General features: G+C 41.7%; 1 protein-coding gene across 2 annotated transcripts in view; it reads left to right on the top strand.

The window, feature by feature from the left end:
- The first annotated feature begins 7,071 nt into the window (after positions 1-7,071).
- Positions 7,072-16,738, top strand: part of LOC149813029 (uncharacterized) — a 71,840-nt gene continuing 62,173 nt past the window's right edge. Inside the window, exons 1-2 of one of the 2 annotated variants that reach the window (XM_089990762.1) lie at positions 7,072-7,400; positions 7,597-7,690. In XM_089990762.1, coding sequence (XP_089846888.1) covers positions 7,249-7,400; positions 7,597-7,690 — 246 coding nt within the window. In that variant the 5' untranslated portion in view covers positions 7,072-7,248. The remainder of the gene's footprint in view (positions 7,401-7,596; positions 7,691-16,738) is intronic. The other variant, XM_089990763.1, reaches the window with a different exon arrangement.

Genomic DNA, 16,738 nt, shown 5'->3' with positions numbered 1-16,738 from the left:
AATGACAAAACCCTTTTGTTATTCACTACTTCACACACAGGACGACAAAACCCTTTTGCCATCCACTACTCCGAATGTGTGGATAAGCTATTTGACTTATCCCTATCTTATCCCTAATTGCCCCACCCTCTTTGGCATGTTTTTAAAAAATGAGGATTGTTTCTGATAGACCTTATCCCCATTTAGGGATGGGCTTGAACCCATTTGGGCCAGACCCAGATCCAAGAATCTAGTGATCCATATCTCATATAAAAACTCTATAAATAAAGGCTTGCTCCTAGGACCTGATTACCTAGAATTTCTCGGTCTGAGCCCTAACACTAGAGAGAACGAGCCCTAGTCTCTTCTCTCGAGCTTTCCTACTTGCACCAAGGTGTTGTCAGAGCTACGATCACTATTATCCCTACTCAAGAGCGTTGTCAGAATCAAGGAAGAACCTAAAAGTTGAATGGACCCTCAAGTCTGAAAAAGGTAATTTTCCAAATGGTTCACTTAAATTCGTTCTTTCATTCCAATTTTTATTGTTTTAGAACATATACTTATACACTTTTGATCTTTATTGCATATTCAAGCATCCTAACGGTGCAATTCGGGCTACAGAGATCAAAAAACTTGTCTGGATCCATCTTTCCTGTTAGGTGAAGGATTGAGACTCATATACGACATCCCCCACACTTCTAAAAAGGATTTCAACGAATCCAGGTAAATTATTTCTTTCTCAACTTCAATTTTTTTTATCAACAACCTTTACCAATCAATCATTTTAGAACAAGAAGCAATGAAATCACAAGTACTAATAAACAAGAAACTTCAACAATTGATTTCATTTTAAAAAAGTGTTAATCCATGTCAAAAAAGCCTTCTTGTTACATAGAGTCAACATTGATTTATATACCATGCTGTTAAAATGAACAAAAATTACAATTATGAAGACAAAAAATGTGCCTATATATACAATTCATCACCATTCACATGTGAAATGGGATGTTACAAACCCTCAAGAGTCTCATTCAATACAAGGACATGGTCAGCCCTGCCCAAATTAAGGAGTCTTCTTTAGATTAACAATAGGTGACATTGATGCCAACGGGGGTGCTGCGTTGTTGGTAGGAGTTGTCAGTGCGCATCTCCTTATCGTGGGATGTTACAGATTCAAAACCCAGTGGCATAATAATTGGTAGGGGTCTGCCTAACCCCAGCTTGCCTTTAAAAAAATAGGTGACATCGATACCTTTTTCAACCATGGGGCACATAGAGAGTGGACGATTGCTAGCTTGGGTTGGATGCACAAACTCACTGCCTCATGCATGATCTGGACATCTTCACGCTGAAAGTATTTCAATTATTGATCTAGCAGTCAGGGAATCACCTCAACCATCTCTAAGTCCTTGCTTGCCAATGATACAAATTCAATTGAATCATTTTTAAGTATTCTTATGAAGATGTTATGATTAAGCATTCTTAAAAGGAATAAGAAAAATTCAGAAGATGGGGTATGATGGTAAAGATGTTAGGATTAATCATTCTTAAAAGCATAATCAATGTTAGCTATTCAAGAACAACTGTATGGAGAATCAACTAATTGTTTGAAATAGTTGCAGAAAAGACAACAATTGGACTGGTCATAAAAATGAATATTAGATCATAGCCCTGCTAGGTGCCTGAAATGCTTTAATTTCCTAAACTGATAAACCCTGACCATCAACAACCTCTCCCTGTGATTAGATTATATCTTAGACCCTCACACATCTTCTTAGGTATCCTTAGAACCCCTGGACCATAGTCTTTCAGTTCTGGAATAAAACTACACCCAAAACGCTTACCAGGTCCAAACGGCTCCTACTCGATTTAGTCATTTTGTCATGTTTTTTTATGTATCTCTCAAACCATAAAGATGTACCACGACATAGATCTTGAGATTGCAGATAGCGGCTGCAATAGAAAGTAGCCTACTTCCTAGCCCTGCCTAGTGAGGTGTGGATACACCCTCTGTTCTATGTGTCATGCTTTAAGTCGCTCTATAGTGAGCCACATGCAATAGTGGAAGCTCCCCATGATGAGGACCGAGAGCCCCAACCCATTGGTATTTTGAAGACCAAAAGACTTCTCAAGTATCATCATATGATGCAGAAACATCTTGTAGAGTGGGACAGCGGGGGCAAAGACATTGTACATGAGAATGTGAGTTGGATATAAAGAAGAGATTTCTATTTGGACCTTGGGAACAAGGTACATCGAAGCATGGCAAATCTGTTTTGATTCAAAATATGGCAATAGATCCAAATCTAGTATTCAAGATCCAAGTGCCACCTCCAGAGGTTAATGGGGGTCAACCAGTATAGTGGGGTCCACCTAAGGGGCGTACCATACTAGATAGTGAAATGTGATGTCCTCTAGTTTTAGAAGTTAATTAGTGATAATTAGTTAGTTAATTTAATATGAGTTAGTCTTTTAGTTGGTCTATTTTTGTAAGGAGTCATTGGCTAAGAAAGAGTCTTAGTTTAGTTGGGTTTTTTATGCAAGTAAGACTCAACCTAATCTTCATCTATGTAAGGAGGTCTTGGGGAGCCATATGATCATTGATTAATAATATTGAAATTTTCTCTAAGCCCTAGTCATCCCTTCTTCTTTCTCTCTTTTTTTCTCTAACGCTCTCTTCCCCCCCCCCCCCTCCCCCCCCCCCCCCTCCCCCCCCCCCCCCCTGACGTCCCTATCTCCTTGATGTCTTCCTCTCTTCTCTCTCTCTGATCTCACCTAACACTACAATGTAGTGGTGTATCCAGTTGTGCAAAGGGCCTAAGCCCTTCACATATTTCCTTTCAGAGATCCAAAAAGACTATACTGCCTGAAAAAGCTATTTAGAAGCTTATGCAATTGTGGTTTTACTGTATCGCCCTCTTTGAAGCCTAACTCAGATACTCAGCCCTCTAAACCTCTGATATTAATTTTCTAGACCTATAAGTAGACCCTAGGTTTCATTATCTTACTTTTTCATAGTCTTAAAACTAAAAATGAATCTTCCTGATTAACTCGAAAAAATTTGTTTTTATTGGTTGACCTTTTCAGCCACCTAACCACCTATTTTACTGTTCTTTGGCCTGTAGCAGTTTATTTTAATCTTGGCACATATCCCTAAGTGTCCAGCAAGCTCTTTGTTTAGTCCATATCAGATCTGAACTGAAACCCTATCTCGATTAGTTTCTGGAGTTGTTTTAGCCTAACTAATTTTCATGTTTTTTAGGTCTTTTTCAAGAACCACCTAAAACTTACACCACAGTTACCTTTAGATCTCTACGCTATTGTATCTATTGAGGGCCTGCACCCTAGACACATCCAAACCAGCCTAAGAAGGCTAAGAACTGCAGGCACAATTCTCTCACTTTCGTCGGGTTCAGACTAGAGGCACAATTCTCTCACTTTCATCGAGTTTAGACTAGAGTACCTGTCAGTTGCTAGCTCGAGGCTCCCTTTAAGTGTAAGCTCTGAACCAATTCGAACAGAGTCTGAAGAGGGTGCAAAAATTTGGCCTAACTGAGGTGCCCTACTATAGTACCACAACATGGTTGTTTTCGATGCAGATCGACCTATGAGTGAATGTGAATGAATCTGTCAGCACCGCAGACACTCGGCTAGGAAAATGTATTGGAGTCATTCAAGTTCGACCCCACAGACTAATAATGTGCAGATTGGTTGTAATAACTGTGGAATGTGCTCGGTTTAAGTTTGTCCGTGTGGGAGTACAATAACAATGCAATCGATGGGTGGATGCTATCTTAGGGTTTATCTTCCGCACACAAGGGGTTCTAATCCCTCCCTTAGATTATTTGAAAGTTTTTGGAGGAGGTTGCACCGAGGGGAGATGCACCGAAGCAGGTTATATGTTCCCCCTCCGGAACACGTAGGTGCGTGTTCTCGGGTCTGAATGAGCGCCACGTATGTAAGTATGTGGGGCTAATTTTCCCATGTGTGTCAGCATCACTTAGCATCGAAGTCTGGTGCGTTTGCAAAGACTTAAGTACCCTTTCCCGCCATTAGCGCCATAAAACAATGTTTTGAGTAAAGGACACAAATATCCTCCTGCCAAAAAGGGTTAAAATCATCATCATTTTTGCCCTAAGGAGTAAACTCCTCTGCTTTAACAGGAGCTCCTCGCAATATGTCACCCTAAATGTTCTGGATCACCCTTTGGTGATGCACCATCTACTGTAACAGGAGCTCCGATTGACGATGCACCCTTTGCCGTCGTCTGTTGCCGCCGGAGCATCCTTTGTTGTCGTCTGTTGTCGTCGGAGCACCCTTTGTCGCCGTCTGCTACCGTCGGAGCACCCTTGGTTGCCGTCTGCTGTCGTTGGAGTACCCTTTGTCGTCGTTTGCTGCCGTCAAAGCACCCTTTTCCATTGTCATTGTCTATTATCGCCGGAGCACCCTTTGTCATCGTCTGTTTCGTGAGAAATAGTTGAACTATCAGAAAAATCAGTATTTTGTCTATTGTTCATCATGATACGAGGGTGCAAACATCGAACTGAGTAGACAAAGAATAGCGATTTACAACAGAGATAATTATGGCAACGTCAAACTGATTAGAGTAACAATTTATAATAGAAATTAGATAAGAAAGTAATGATTTACAGTAGAAATCAAATCAGAGGGTAGCGATTTACAGTAGAAATCAGATAAGAGAGTAGCGATTTACAGTAGAAATCAGATAAGAGAGTAGCGATTTAAAGTAGAAATCAAATCAGAGAGTAGCAATTTATAATATAAATCAGATAAGAGAGTAACAATTTATAATAGAAATCAGATAAGCGAGTAACGATTTACAATAGAAATCAAATCAGAGAGTAGTGATTTACAGTAAAAATTAGATCAAAGAGTAGCGATTTATAGTAGAAATCAAATCAGATAGTAGCAATTTACAATATAAATCATATAAGAGAGTAACAATTTACAGTAGAAATCAAATCAGATAGCAAGGATTTATAGTAGAAATCAGATCAGGGAGTAACGATTTATAGTAGAAATCAAATCAGAGAGTAACAATTTGCAGTAGAAATCAGATAAAAGAGTAGCAATTTACAATAGAAATCAAATCAGAGAATAGCGATTTACAGTACAAATCAGATTTTTACTGTAAATCGCTATTCTCTGATTTGATTTCTACTGTAAATCGCTACACTCTGATCTGATTTCTTCTGTAAATCGCTACTCTTTGATTTGATTTCTACTGTAAATCGCTACTCTTTGATTTGATTTCTATAGTAAATCACTACTCTCTTATCTGGTTTTTATTGTAAATCGCTATTCTTATATCTGTTTTTTACTGTAAATCGCTAATCTCTGATTTGATTTCTACTATAAATCGTTACTCTTATATCTGATTTTTACTGTAAATCGCTACTCTCTGATTTGATTTCTACTATAAATCGCTTTTCTCTGATTTGATTTTTACTGTAAATCGCTTTTTTCAACAGAGAGAGATTAAAAAAACCATAGCCGCTCAGAGAGAAATCTTATTGCGCTTTTCAACAGTTACAAGAGAGAAAGAAAAGAAAGAATTTATACAAGGCAAGAGCGACAACCCTAAACCTAAACAAGTTATCCATAAGAAACCGAGTCTCAAACATAAGCCCCCCCCCCCCCCCCCCCCAATTCTTCCGGGGGGAGCCCCAAGCCCCCCTTCCCGCAAAGGCAAAAACTTTGAATCAGGCTCCATAACTCATCAGGCAGGAACGAGAAGACGACCATGTGTTGTAACACAAGCTAAAAACAAAGGTGAAACATGCAAATCTATTTACGGGGAGCGGGATGACATTTTCATCCAACGCATATCTATCTTATCGGAGGACATTTCTGTCAAAAGCATATCTACCTTTTTTATATGTTATTTTATTATAAAGTCATCGTGGGCAACATTGGCATATGAATTATCATGGGTCCCAAGATATTCCTCTGTGCACACAGGAACACACAAATTTATGTTTCGGGGAGAACACACACCACCCTCCCGAGATGCACGGATGTGGCAGAAAGGTCGTTCAATTGGCCTGGACTGCGCACCGAGTGCATGTGGTGGGGCAAATTGGTGCACTGATGACACCAACCCTTATAGTCAATTCGAGTCACTTGGCTCGACGCTCCTAGGTTGATATGATGCCTCTGGTCTCCACCAATGCAAATTCCATTGAGGGGAGTTGCTTGGGGCACTCAGCTAGTGACTCTAATGTGCCGGGCTATTCTCACACAAGGGAGTCAGTGTGCCTCTTTGCACAGCAGGGGCGCTTGGTGCCAAGGCCGATGTTGGCTGGTGCTGTGAGGTGGCCTCTCGGGTTGTGGTGCGCGTCTTTGTGAGTTGAGCTCCTTCCTTGGGGCTGCTAAGGCACTGACCAACAATGGTGTTCACACAAAAGGCAAGCTCAACCTAATGGGGAGCTCCTTGGTGTGGCATGACTCCGATCTTATGAGCTGACATATGTGTCGACTCACACTCGGTCCAGGTGAACTCCAACAATGAAGGCTCAATTAGGAGCAAGACAGAAGGAGAGGGAGATGACTAAGCTAAACGTAAGATGGTTCTTCACTATCAATCCAAAGAGGGCCATAAAGAGACTATATACTCTTGTATACACAATTCCTACCTAAGGACTTGAGCCAACCATACAAAAACAAAAAACACAAAAAAACTTTGACTCCAAAGCCCCCAAACATACAAACTTGGTCACATACCCTAAGGCATGAGCAGCCCAACATAGACCTATGCACCTAGCTAGCCTTAGGCGCACCAAGTAGGTTCCTAATAGGAACCAACCCTCCGGTTTGATTTTGATAACATTGGATAGAAGTAAATAGAGTTGTGATGGGCCAGGTACCCCTTGATAGCCCTAGAAGTAGATCAAAGCACTTATTTGAGCAATTTGTAAATATGTTGGCAATTCATTGATAATTTTTGACCGTACAAGCAATTAAATTCAAAATCTATATATAACTTAGGCCGCCATATGTAATTTTTTCAAATAAAAGGGGATTTTTTTTATAATCTAAGGTCTAAAAATGAAGAGGACCAAAGAAGGAGATGGCTTTCACGGTTTCACCTAAGTGCGGTGCGGTCAGACGCTCTCCTTTGGAACCAACAAAAGGAGGGGAGAGCAGGATCAAGAGCAGGGTCGGGAGCAAGAGCAGCGGAAGCAGCAGCACAATCTTTACAATAGGTTGAAGAGGAGGAAGGAGAGGGTCGATCGATCGAAGCAGGTGATGGCGGAAGACTTGGTGCTGGACACGGCCATCAGAGATTGGGTGCTCATCCCTCTCTCCCTTGTCATGGTCCTCATCGGCGTCCTCCGCCACTTCGTCTCCAAGCTCCTTCGCTCCTCCCAGCCCCCCGACCTCAAGATCGTCAAGGAAGGGTACGCCTTCTCCTCCAACCCTTCTTCGTTTTCGTCGATTCGATTTGATTCAGTCGTTTTTTCCTCCTTCGTTTTCGATCTTCCTCTCCTAACCCATCTGTCTGAAAAACGCTGCATACGACGGAAGCGAAGCTCCTCGTATTTGCTTTTCTCTTATACGAATTCCGACCCTTCTCTGCTTGGGTGGTTTTTCCAGGCAGGTAGTTGTTAGAGCGAGGAATCTGAGAGCGGCCGCGAACTTCATCCCCGCGAGCTCATTTCGCGCTCGAAGGGCCTATTACACCAACGAGGTGGGTAACCATTCCTTTTTTTCCCTTTTGGATTTCGGATCTTTCTGTCTATTTTGATGCGTATTCATGTTTTTATCTTTGGATTTCATGACCTTGATGCGTGGTTAAGTGATCCGGAATTACTGGGATTGGGATTTGTGAGTTGGTGTTGATTTAGTATTTCTATTATTTTTGGGCCCTTGAATTTGGATTTTTGCCTCCTTGGTTGCTCGAGAAGAAGTGTTTGGTGAACGTATTGATTCTCATTTTGTTAGTTTTGGTTGGTAGGGCAGAGGTTGACGATAATGGTTCTCTTAATCTAATGATGCAAGTTGCCGAACTATTGGCACCGTTGCAGTGCCCTAAGTTTCTAGTAGTGGTAGTAGTGGCTGCAGTAGTAGTAGTAGCAACAACAACAAACAAACAATAATAGCAGCAAGGACAACAACAACAAGTGGATTTGTCGAAGGACTGCTAGTCTTTAGGACTGCCAAGCTTTTTACTTTTTGTTGCTTGATGTAGTTATCTCTCTTGCTTTTTTTAAGTGCCTGTAATGGACTTTGGCCTAAGAATTGAGGTTCGTCCGTACTCGGTATCTTGATAATAGAAGTCTATGCTTTCTTGCCTTCTTCTATGCTCTCTTGCCTCTCCACTCTCTTTATGTGATTGTGTGTGCACGTGTTTGTGCTATTGCGCCTGCACACTTTAGCTTGATTTCTGCTGTGCGCTTGAATGGTTGTTCCGGTGTTGGGGTAGACTGGGGCATATTACGGGGCCTTCACTTTTAGCCCATGACAAGTACCCGGGCCTTGTTGAAGCTTGTGACAAAGATTCAACATTCTTCGTTGAGTATACCTTCGAAGAAACATAAGAAAATTCCTTCGGGTAGCCAGGTTACTTGCAAAGACGATTTCATGTCTGATGATCGTGTGATAGATTTCGTGCGTGATGTTGTCGAGCTGACAAAGAACGTGACCAACTGAAAAAGTTGGTTAATGATACTAATAATGCTTTTGGGGTGCTTGATCAAGAGATCAAGACCACAGTAGAGGAACTGGAGGATTCTGTGGAAGATCTTGCTACCAGATACGAAGACTACGGGAAGTCTTAACACGAAGTTCGATAATTTGCCGGAAAGGTTCAACATCTTGGCTATTGAATTAGATGTTGTTCGACGAAAGAATGACCAGTTAGAGCGACAGTTGGTGGAGCAGCGACACATGTGGATAGGCCGCGTATTAAGTTGCCTAAGCCTGCAAAGTACAAAGGCACTTGAAACTTGAGAGATCTCAAGAACTTTATTTATTTGATGAACCAGTACTTCGAGACTGGGGGTATTGGAAAAGGTGTTGATGTTGTGGTAAATTCGTTGGATGATCTCAAGAAAGAACTGCAAGATTTCTTTTTGCCCATGAATAAGAGTAGAATTGTCTGCAATAAAATGTTGGTCCTGAGGCAAACTGGGTCAATTCATGAGTATGTCAAGGCATTCACCTCACTGATGCTAGACATCGATGACATAGGTGATGCAGACCTGTTGATCCACTTCATGCACGGACTGTAGGGTGAGTAGCTACAAAGCTCAATCGACAAGACCCTCAAACTCTTGCTGCGACACTGGTTGCTCTCGAGAAGCTCGCTGAAATTGATAGGCGCAATACGATATTCCAAGGAAGACAATTCAGAAATGATCGTAATAATAATATAAGGGATAATCGAACGAATGATGGAGGGAACAATGCTGGTAATGGGAACCATCATGGTGATAACCGGTAAAATCATGGTCAACAGGAGGGACAACACAACAACGAACAAAGAAATAACAACTATCGAGAGCAAAATTATCATTATCAGGATTGTTAGATGTACCACGGTGATCTCTGGGAAAATTGTTGTCCCAACAGGAATCATGGTCAAGAGAATGAAGATAACAACAAGCCTAGAGTTACGAACATTGTCTAAGCTGAAGCTGGGCATGTCTCCACAGAATATCGACTGTTCAAACAATGAGATGAACGTGGTGGTGAAGGTGACACCGGTTGCTGAACCACCCGTGAGCAAAGAGTTGATGTACTTAGAAGTCCTTTTGAATAGGTGACTTACCAAGGCATTGGTTGACCCGTGTACCACGCACAACTTCGTTTCTCTTGAAGAGGCAGAGCGATTGGGGCTGCAATGAGAAAAGAAAGAGAGCCGGATGAAGGCGGTCAACTTCGAAGCCAAGCCTATTTATGGGGTTATCCGCGATGCACCAGTGATAATCTTGAACTGGTCTGAAAATGTCATATTTTCTGTAGCGTCAGTGGATGATTTCAGGGTCATCATAATGATGGAGTTCCTTTGAAGCAACAAGATTGTGCCAATGCCTCATTTGAATGCTATCAGATTTGAGGATGAGAAACAACCTTGCACGATTGTCACACTGCTTGTGGTGAAGCCTTGCGAGCGCTTAATGTTTGCGCTTCAGTTAAAAAAGGGTCTCAAGAGAGGGGGGATTAGACCTTCCTCGTGATGATTCACGAGATTGATGAAAACATGAGTGTTGCTGATGTCCTAGTGACCTTAGCGCCAGGGCTGAAAGAGTTCGGTGATGTTATGCCCGTCGAGCTGCCAAGGAAGCTACCTCCACGAAGCGAGGTATAGATCATGAGATTGAGCTGGTGCTGGGTGCGTGGCCACCTGCTATGGCACCGTAATGCATGGCGGTTGTCGAGTTAGCGGAGTTGCGGAAACAATTAGATGGCATGTTGGAAGTCGAGATCATTTGACAGTCCAAAGCACCCTTTATAGCGCCTATGCTATTCCAGGCGAAGCATGACGGGTCAAAGCGCTTGTGTGTGGATTACCGAGTATTGAACAAATTGACTATGAAGAACAAGTATATGCTTTATTTGATCGCGGACTTGTTTGATCAGTTGGATAAAGCTCGTGTCTTTTCGAAGTTGGATCTGTGATCAAACTATTGGCAAGTTAGAATTGCTGAAGGGGATGAAGCCAAGACCACCTGTGTAATACACTATGGGTCGTTTGAGTTTCTTGTTGTCATTCGGCTTGACGAATGCATCTGGGACCTTCTCTACACTGATGAATAAGATATTTTACCCGCATCTTGACAAGTTCATCATGGTTTACCTGGACGACATAATGGTGTACAACAATGCCTTCGCGTGTAGAGACACTATGTAACGACCCCAACTCATACCTCTTGAAAACACAATTTTTTTTATTCAGTGCAAAAACCTTCCTAGAGACCCAGGGTCATCACAGTTCCAATTCCAATTGGATAGCCAAATACCACAATAGAGCTTATTCATTTATTTGAAAGAAAGAATGTTTAAGCAATAATTGCAAGAGACATATCAGAGTTATTTAAATGACATAAAAGTAAATAACGAAAAATTGAGTCACGCTGTCTCTCTGTGAACCGTCTAGCAAGAATGTGACTCGTAACCCTCACAGAAACCAGTCGCTTCACTGATCACCTGCGGCTGCGAAAAATCATAGAAGTAGGGTGTCAGAACTGAAATCCTGAGCTCATGTACTTCTAATGAAACAAGTGAGGTAAAGAATACAGATAGGATTTTATGCAATAATTTAGAGGAATGCAATGATGACAATTACATAATTCAATTTAAGCATTCATGCAATACAGAACAATTTCTAAGCATGAAGAATTATTTAAGTAATAACAGATATCACAATTTAAGTAAGCAAAACATTAGAGATTAAACATCATGTATCCACCAACATGTAACAATTAAGGGAACAGATAACATATACATGTTCTAATTCATAGCAAGAATATGCATGATTTATGTGCAATGCATGAACACTTTATTATCTTTCCTTAAGGTTTTCCTTTTCTATATGCATGTCCTATTAAATGCATATAATTTAAGTTTCTTTTTTTAATTTTCGTTGCCCGCGGATACACAAAACGAGTAAAATCTCCGAGGTCAAGTTAGGTTCCCAGGGTAGCTTAACACACAATTTGTATTTTATTACTGGGTTCCAAACTTAGCCCTCGACCAAATCACCTTCGGAACATTATACCTCCACATCTAATATCGGGGACACTAGGGACACTTCACGCCCACAAGTGTCACTTCCTTGGTATACAAAAACAACAGCTGTGTCGAACACATCATCCTCATGTAAAGTGACAGACTCTTCCTAAAATCGTGGTTAAGAGAAAGAACCTCAATATCGGGTTTAGGGGTCAAAGTAAAGCACACAGATTTTTGTATCCTCACAGTCTCTCCAAGACCGGATCTTTAGGATCCCTATTCTCCAGATGGGAAATCCCAGAACGTATATTATACTGTTTTTATTCATTATCTTTTCATTAAAAGCCAATTATTGAGTTTTGCAATTTAGCATGCAGAAACAAGGCAAAAGCTCGCATCTACTCCTGCGAGAACCATCACGGGACTTCCGCCCGTGGAAACACATAAAACAGTGCAATAAAAATAAATGTGATTTTTGCGATGCATTTAAACAATTAAAGAAAGAGTAAACCAAAGCTCAAGGCTCTCCAGGCCTGTGATGATTCATTTAGACCATCGATGAATCATACGCAAAAACCATAACAACTTGCAATGTATGCAATGATGTCAACATGCTTCAAAATGCATATTTATATATGTCAATTTAACCATGTGCATGATATGTCACATTCATATGCATGTGTTCGCCATTCATGTGCATTTACGAAATCATTCCACGTACATGCATTCACTCATGAATCATCTCAATTGGGACAAGTGAACAACTCATGCATTTATGTACATGCGAAACACACATCAATGCATGTATGCACATGCATTTGAAACGAACTTCATATAGTATGATGCTTAAGCACATCACATCAAGTCAAAGCATATACATAATTCCAAATCTTGACGTCTCAAGAACCAAAATACATGCACACCACATCTTTTGAAAATTTATATGCACATTAAAAAATGCAAACATGTATCATGTGTATGCCACGGAAATATTCATAAGCATGTCTTTGATTTGATTTGCATATTCATGTCAAATGCATGATTTCATTTAGTATTTGCATGCATGCTTTCCTTTAATACCCGCTGAAAATAACAATGTGAACACTCATGCAACCATTCACATACTTCAATACCATGTAGACTTATGCGTAAGAAAACAGCCAGGTATTAACATTTTTAACTCAGCATAATATGTGTTTTACATGAATAAGACACATATTCACATCCCTGGCTAAACCCAAGTTCATAACATCGCCAAATGCAACCACATTCTAAAAATAATAATTAGAGGTTTATCCACAACCTGTAATTCAGGTTTTATAATCATAACTAGAAAATTATCATATTTACATTCAAGGTCTTAGATTTTACCTATTTAAGAAAAAACTTAGATTCATTTGACAAGATCCCATATTTAAATCGTGTTAACAAAAATACATATTTATAATTTAAATCTCATATTTAAATCGCTTGACAAAAATCCAGATTCATTCAATTTAAATCTCAGATTTAAATAAATCTTGAACTTAATTAAATTCATATTTAACCAATTAAATAAAAACTCAAATTTTTATTTAATCTAAAACCATATTTAATTAATCAAGAAAAAACTTTGATTTTATTAAATCTAAGACCGGATTTAATTAAGCAAGATAAACTTAGATTTAATCAAATCTAATACCAGATTTTAAAAACTTAGATTTCCTTAAATCTAAATCTAGATTTCATAAATTTTTACTATGAAAGGGACTCCCAATCGCATAGGCTGAAACAATTTTTTTTTTAAATAGTCTGAGATCCAAAGTGAACCGTTCACAAACCAACCCTTAGTTCAGTCAAGATCAATCGATAACCTGTCAAACTGATCCCTTTGATCTTAATCAATCCAAACCTAAATTTAGGTTCAATCAACCATGAACCCTCAAAACCTATTTGAGGTTCAGTCCAACTTGAACCCTCAAAACTGATTTTTGTTCAGCCCAAGAAAACAAATCACTAACCCTCAAACAAGTGGAACGGATTAGATTAGTACTTGGTACTTGAACCACCAAAGAAAATCTATGCATAATCAAGAAATGCTTGTCATGATCTCTAATTACAAGGTTGCAAATGTGTGAAACAATAATTACATCAAGACTTTGGAGAATGATAAATCCTAATCCTTGAATAACTTTTGCAATAATGAAAAAATATCAGCAGGAATGGTGGTTACACAATCACATGATGTAGAGTTTGCTCAACACTTAAACTCATTTACCATATGAGTCTCTACTAGGATTGCAAATATATCAGATATGGGTTATCGTCATGCGTGACCTAATATTGTATTGGTTTTATCAAGTTGGGTCTGATTCTGGATCCAGCTACGTCGAGTTCTAAACTCATATTTGATCAGAACTTTTACTGTATAAAACAAACAAATCTCCACTTTCTTTTCCTTCTTGCACCCAAAAAGAAAAAGTAATTGGATCACGTTACTCATGATTCTTGCCCAAATCTGATGACAAATGGTTATCCATTCCCAGATCCATATATGATTAGAACCAACCACATATTATTATTAATTCTCCTTAGGATTTGAACATGAATTAAATGTACCCGTCATTGCAGACCTGAAACAGTTTGGTCCTACCAGTCCCAAAACAAAGAGTAACAGCTAACAACTAAGTTTGCATAGCCAAGTCTCTAGTGTTGAGAATAGACATACACAGAAGTCGGTTATCATTGAAAGCAACTCTAAATCATGCTTTTATCACCAAATAAAAACTCTGTTTTTGTAAAAAAAAAACCATACACAAAATTTTTATATGTAAAGGACCGAAAACACCCATATAAAAGAGGATATATGGATCCTCATCCATGTGATCTAGAGTGAACACATAGATTCACTCTTTAACCATGGATTTGCACTAAATATTGCATGGAAATCGAATCGATATTCGATTTCTCGCATGAATCAGAAGAAAGAACTCGTACCTTAGAGTTCGATGCTTGGAGGGAAAAGCACAGGGATGCCGATGGCGAGGAATGACTCAATCAGGGGTTGTCGGAGGTGTCTGCCGAACATAGGGAGAAAATCACAGCAGGAAAAAGACTAAAAGAAAGGAAGAGAGGAGAACAGGGAGGCTGCATGTGCGGGTTCGGTCACCAGGTGAGCCCGGACCTGCTATCCAACCCCACCATTGGGTTTTGAACTTGCAACGCCCCAGAACAGGGTGACGGGCACCCACTGCTCCTACTGGATTAACGGAGCCCCTATTTGCCGTCACAGAGAGCAACATGTGTCGCCGCAGCCACTGCTATGCACTGTGCCGCAGCTGTGCGCATCAAGTGCACGCAACCGCAACCACAAGTACCGCAACCGTGCGAACCATGTGCCGCAGCGACACACGGGGTGTCACAACTGTAGCGCACTGCGTGCCACGAGGATTAATAAAAAACCATGGTCCCCCTCATTGGCTTCACCGAAAAAAAGGAAATCAGGCAGGGGTATCACACCTGCCTGTTGGCCGGGACAGAGGGGAAAAGGTCGGCAGGGGAGGGCCATCGACCACCTGTGCCCCCCTGACGGTCACAGGAAAGGTGGCAAGGGCGGCAGGGGTGCCGCCGGCCACCTACCGACCTCGACAAGCCCCAAATGGAAAAAGGCAAAAGGGGGAAGGCACGGTAGGGGCCTCCGGCCGGCCCCCGACGAACACAGAGAGGAAAAAAGGGAGACACGACTAGGGATGGCAGTGGATTGGGGGAAAGCGGGGCCCCGCCCCGCCTCGCCCCGTTTGGACCGGGGATGGAGGGCATGAAACGGGGATGGAGGCGGGGATGAAGGTTAAAATTCATCCCCGTGCGGGGATGGAGGCGAGGATGGACTGGCACGTTCTCCTGCCCCGCCCGCCTCATCCCGGCCCCGCCCCGCCCCGCCCCCACCCCATCCCCGCCCCGCCCCCACCCCATCCCCGCCCCGCCCCCACCCCATCCCCGCCCCCATCCCCTTTATATTTTCTCTTACTTGTTTACTAACCCTAACTCCCTAAGTTCCTAAATCCTAACCCTGGAGTCGGGCCGTCGCCTCTTTCCCTTCCGGCTTCCCCATCTGCATTATCGTTGGAGCCGGGCCATCGCCGACCACCGTTGGCCGACGCCGACCACCGTTGGCCGACGCCGACCACCGTTGGTCGACACTGACCACCGTTGGCCGACGCCATCTCACCCTCCTTCCATCTCTGTCGCTGCCTCCCCAAGCCTCTCTCTCTCTCACGCGTGTGACGAAGGAGAGTTTTTCACAGCGCCTCACCGTCTTCAATGCCTTGATCTCGGTTTGCTGTCATATTGCAGTCCCTCTTTCTTGCTGGAGGACTTGGATTTTTTGTCATATTGTTGTTATTCCATCTCTGGTATTCTCTCTCTCTCTCTCTGATGGTTTAATGGGTTCTCAAATTGGAGTACCATTTGGGCTGTTTTGATGCTAACAGTAGTCATATTTGAAACCCAAATTTGGTCCTTTATGGTTGCCATTGAAGATGATTGATCTGTTTTCATTATTGATTTTCTGTTCTGAATATAAATTTTATCGGCTTGTTTTTTTTTTCCATAAACTTGAATTGTAAGTGGATAATGCTTTGTGTTTGTCATCATTTTTGCGTATATATCAATAATGTCTATTTTTCTATCAAATTTAGAGGAATGTGACTGTTTGGTTGCCCATTATGAGGATTTTCTATGATTCTACTATCAGTAATCGCATGAAGTGGGTATTCTTGTGAATGGTGATGACTATATGATTTTCTTATAGGGGGCGGGGGCGGGGCGGGGCGGGGCGGGGCGGGGGTGGGGACGAGGCAGGGCGGGGATTAGAATGTTGAGATGGGGCGGGGGTGGAGGTCCAAAGTCTCCCCCGTCACGGGGGTGGATCGGGGATGAAGGTTACATTTTAGAGACGGGGCGGGGGTGGAGACCTTGTCCCCCGCCCCGCCCCGGTCCACTGCCATCCCTAGACACGGCAGGTGGCCACCGACCCCCTGTCAATACAAAGAGAGCACAGAGGGAGACAGGAAAGAGAGGCACT

The sequence above is a fragment of the Nuphar pumila genome, chromosome 16, assembly GCF_984573655.1.
Source record: "Nuphar pumila chromosome 16, dmNupPumi1.hap1.1, whole genome shotgun sequence".
Lineage (NCBI taxonomy): Eukaryota > Viridiplantae > Streptophyta > Magnoliopsida > Nymphaeales > Nymphaeaceae > Nuphar > Nuphar pumila.
Note: the sequence above shows the minus strand (reverse complement) of the source record. Positions and strands in the feature narration are given on the sequence as shown.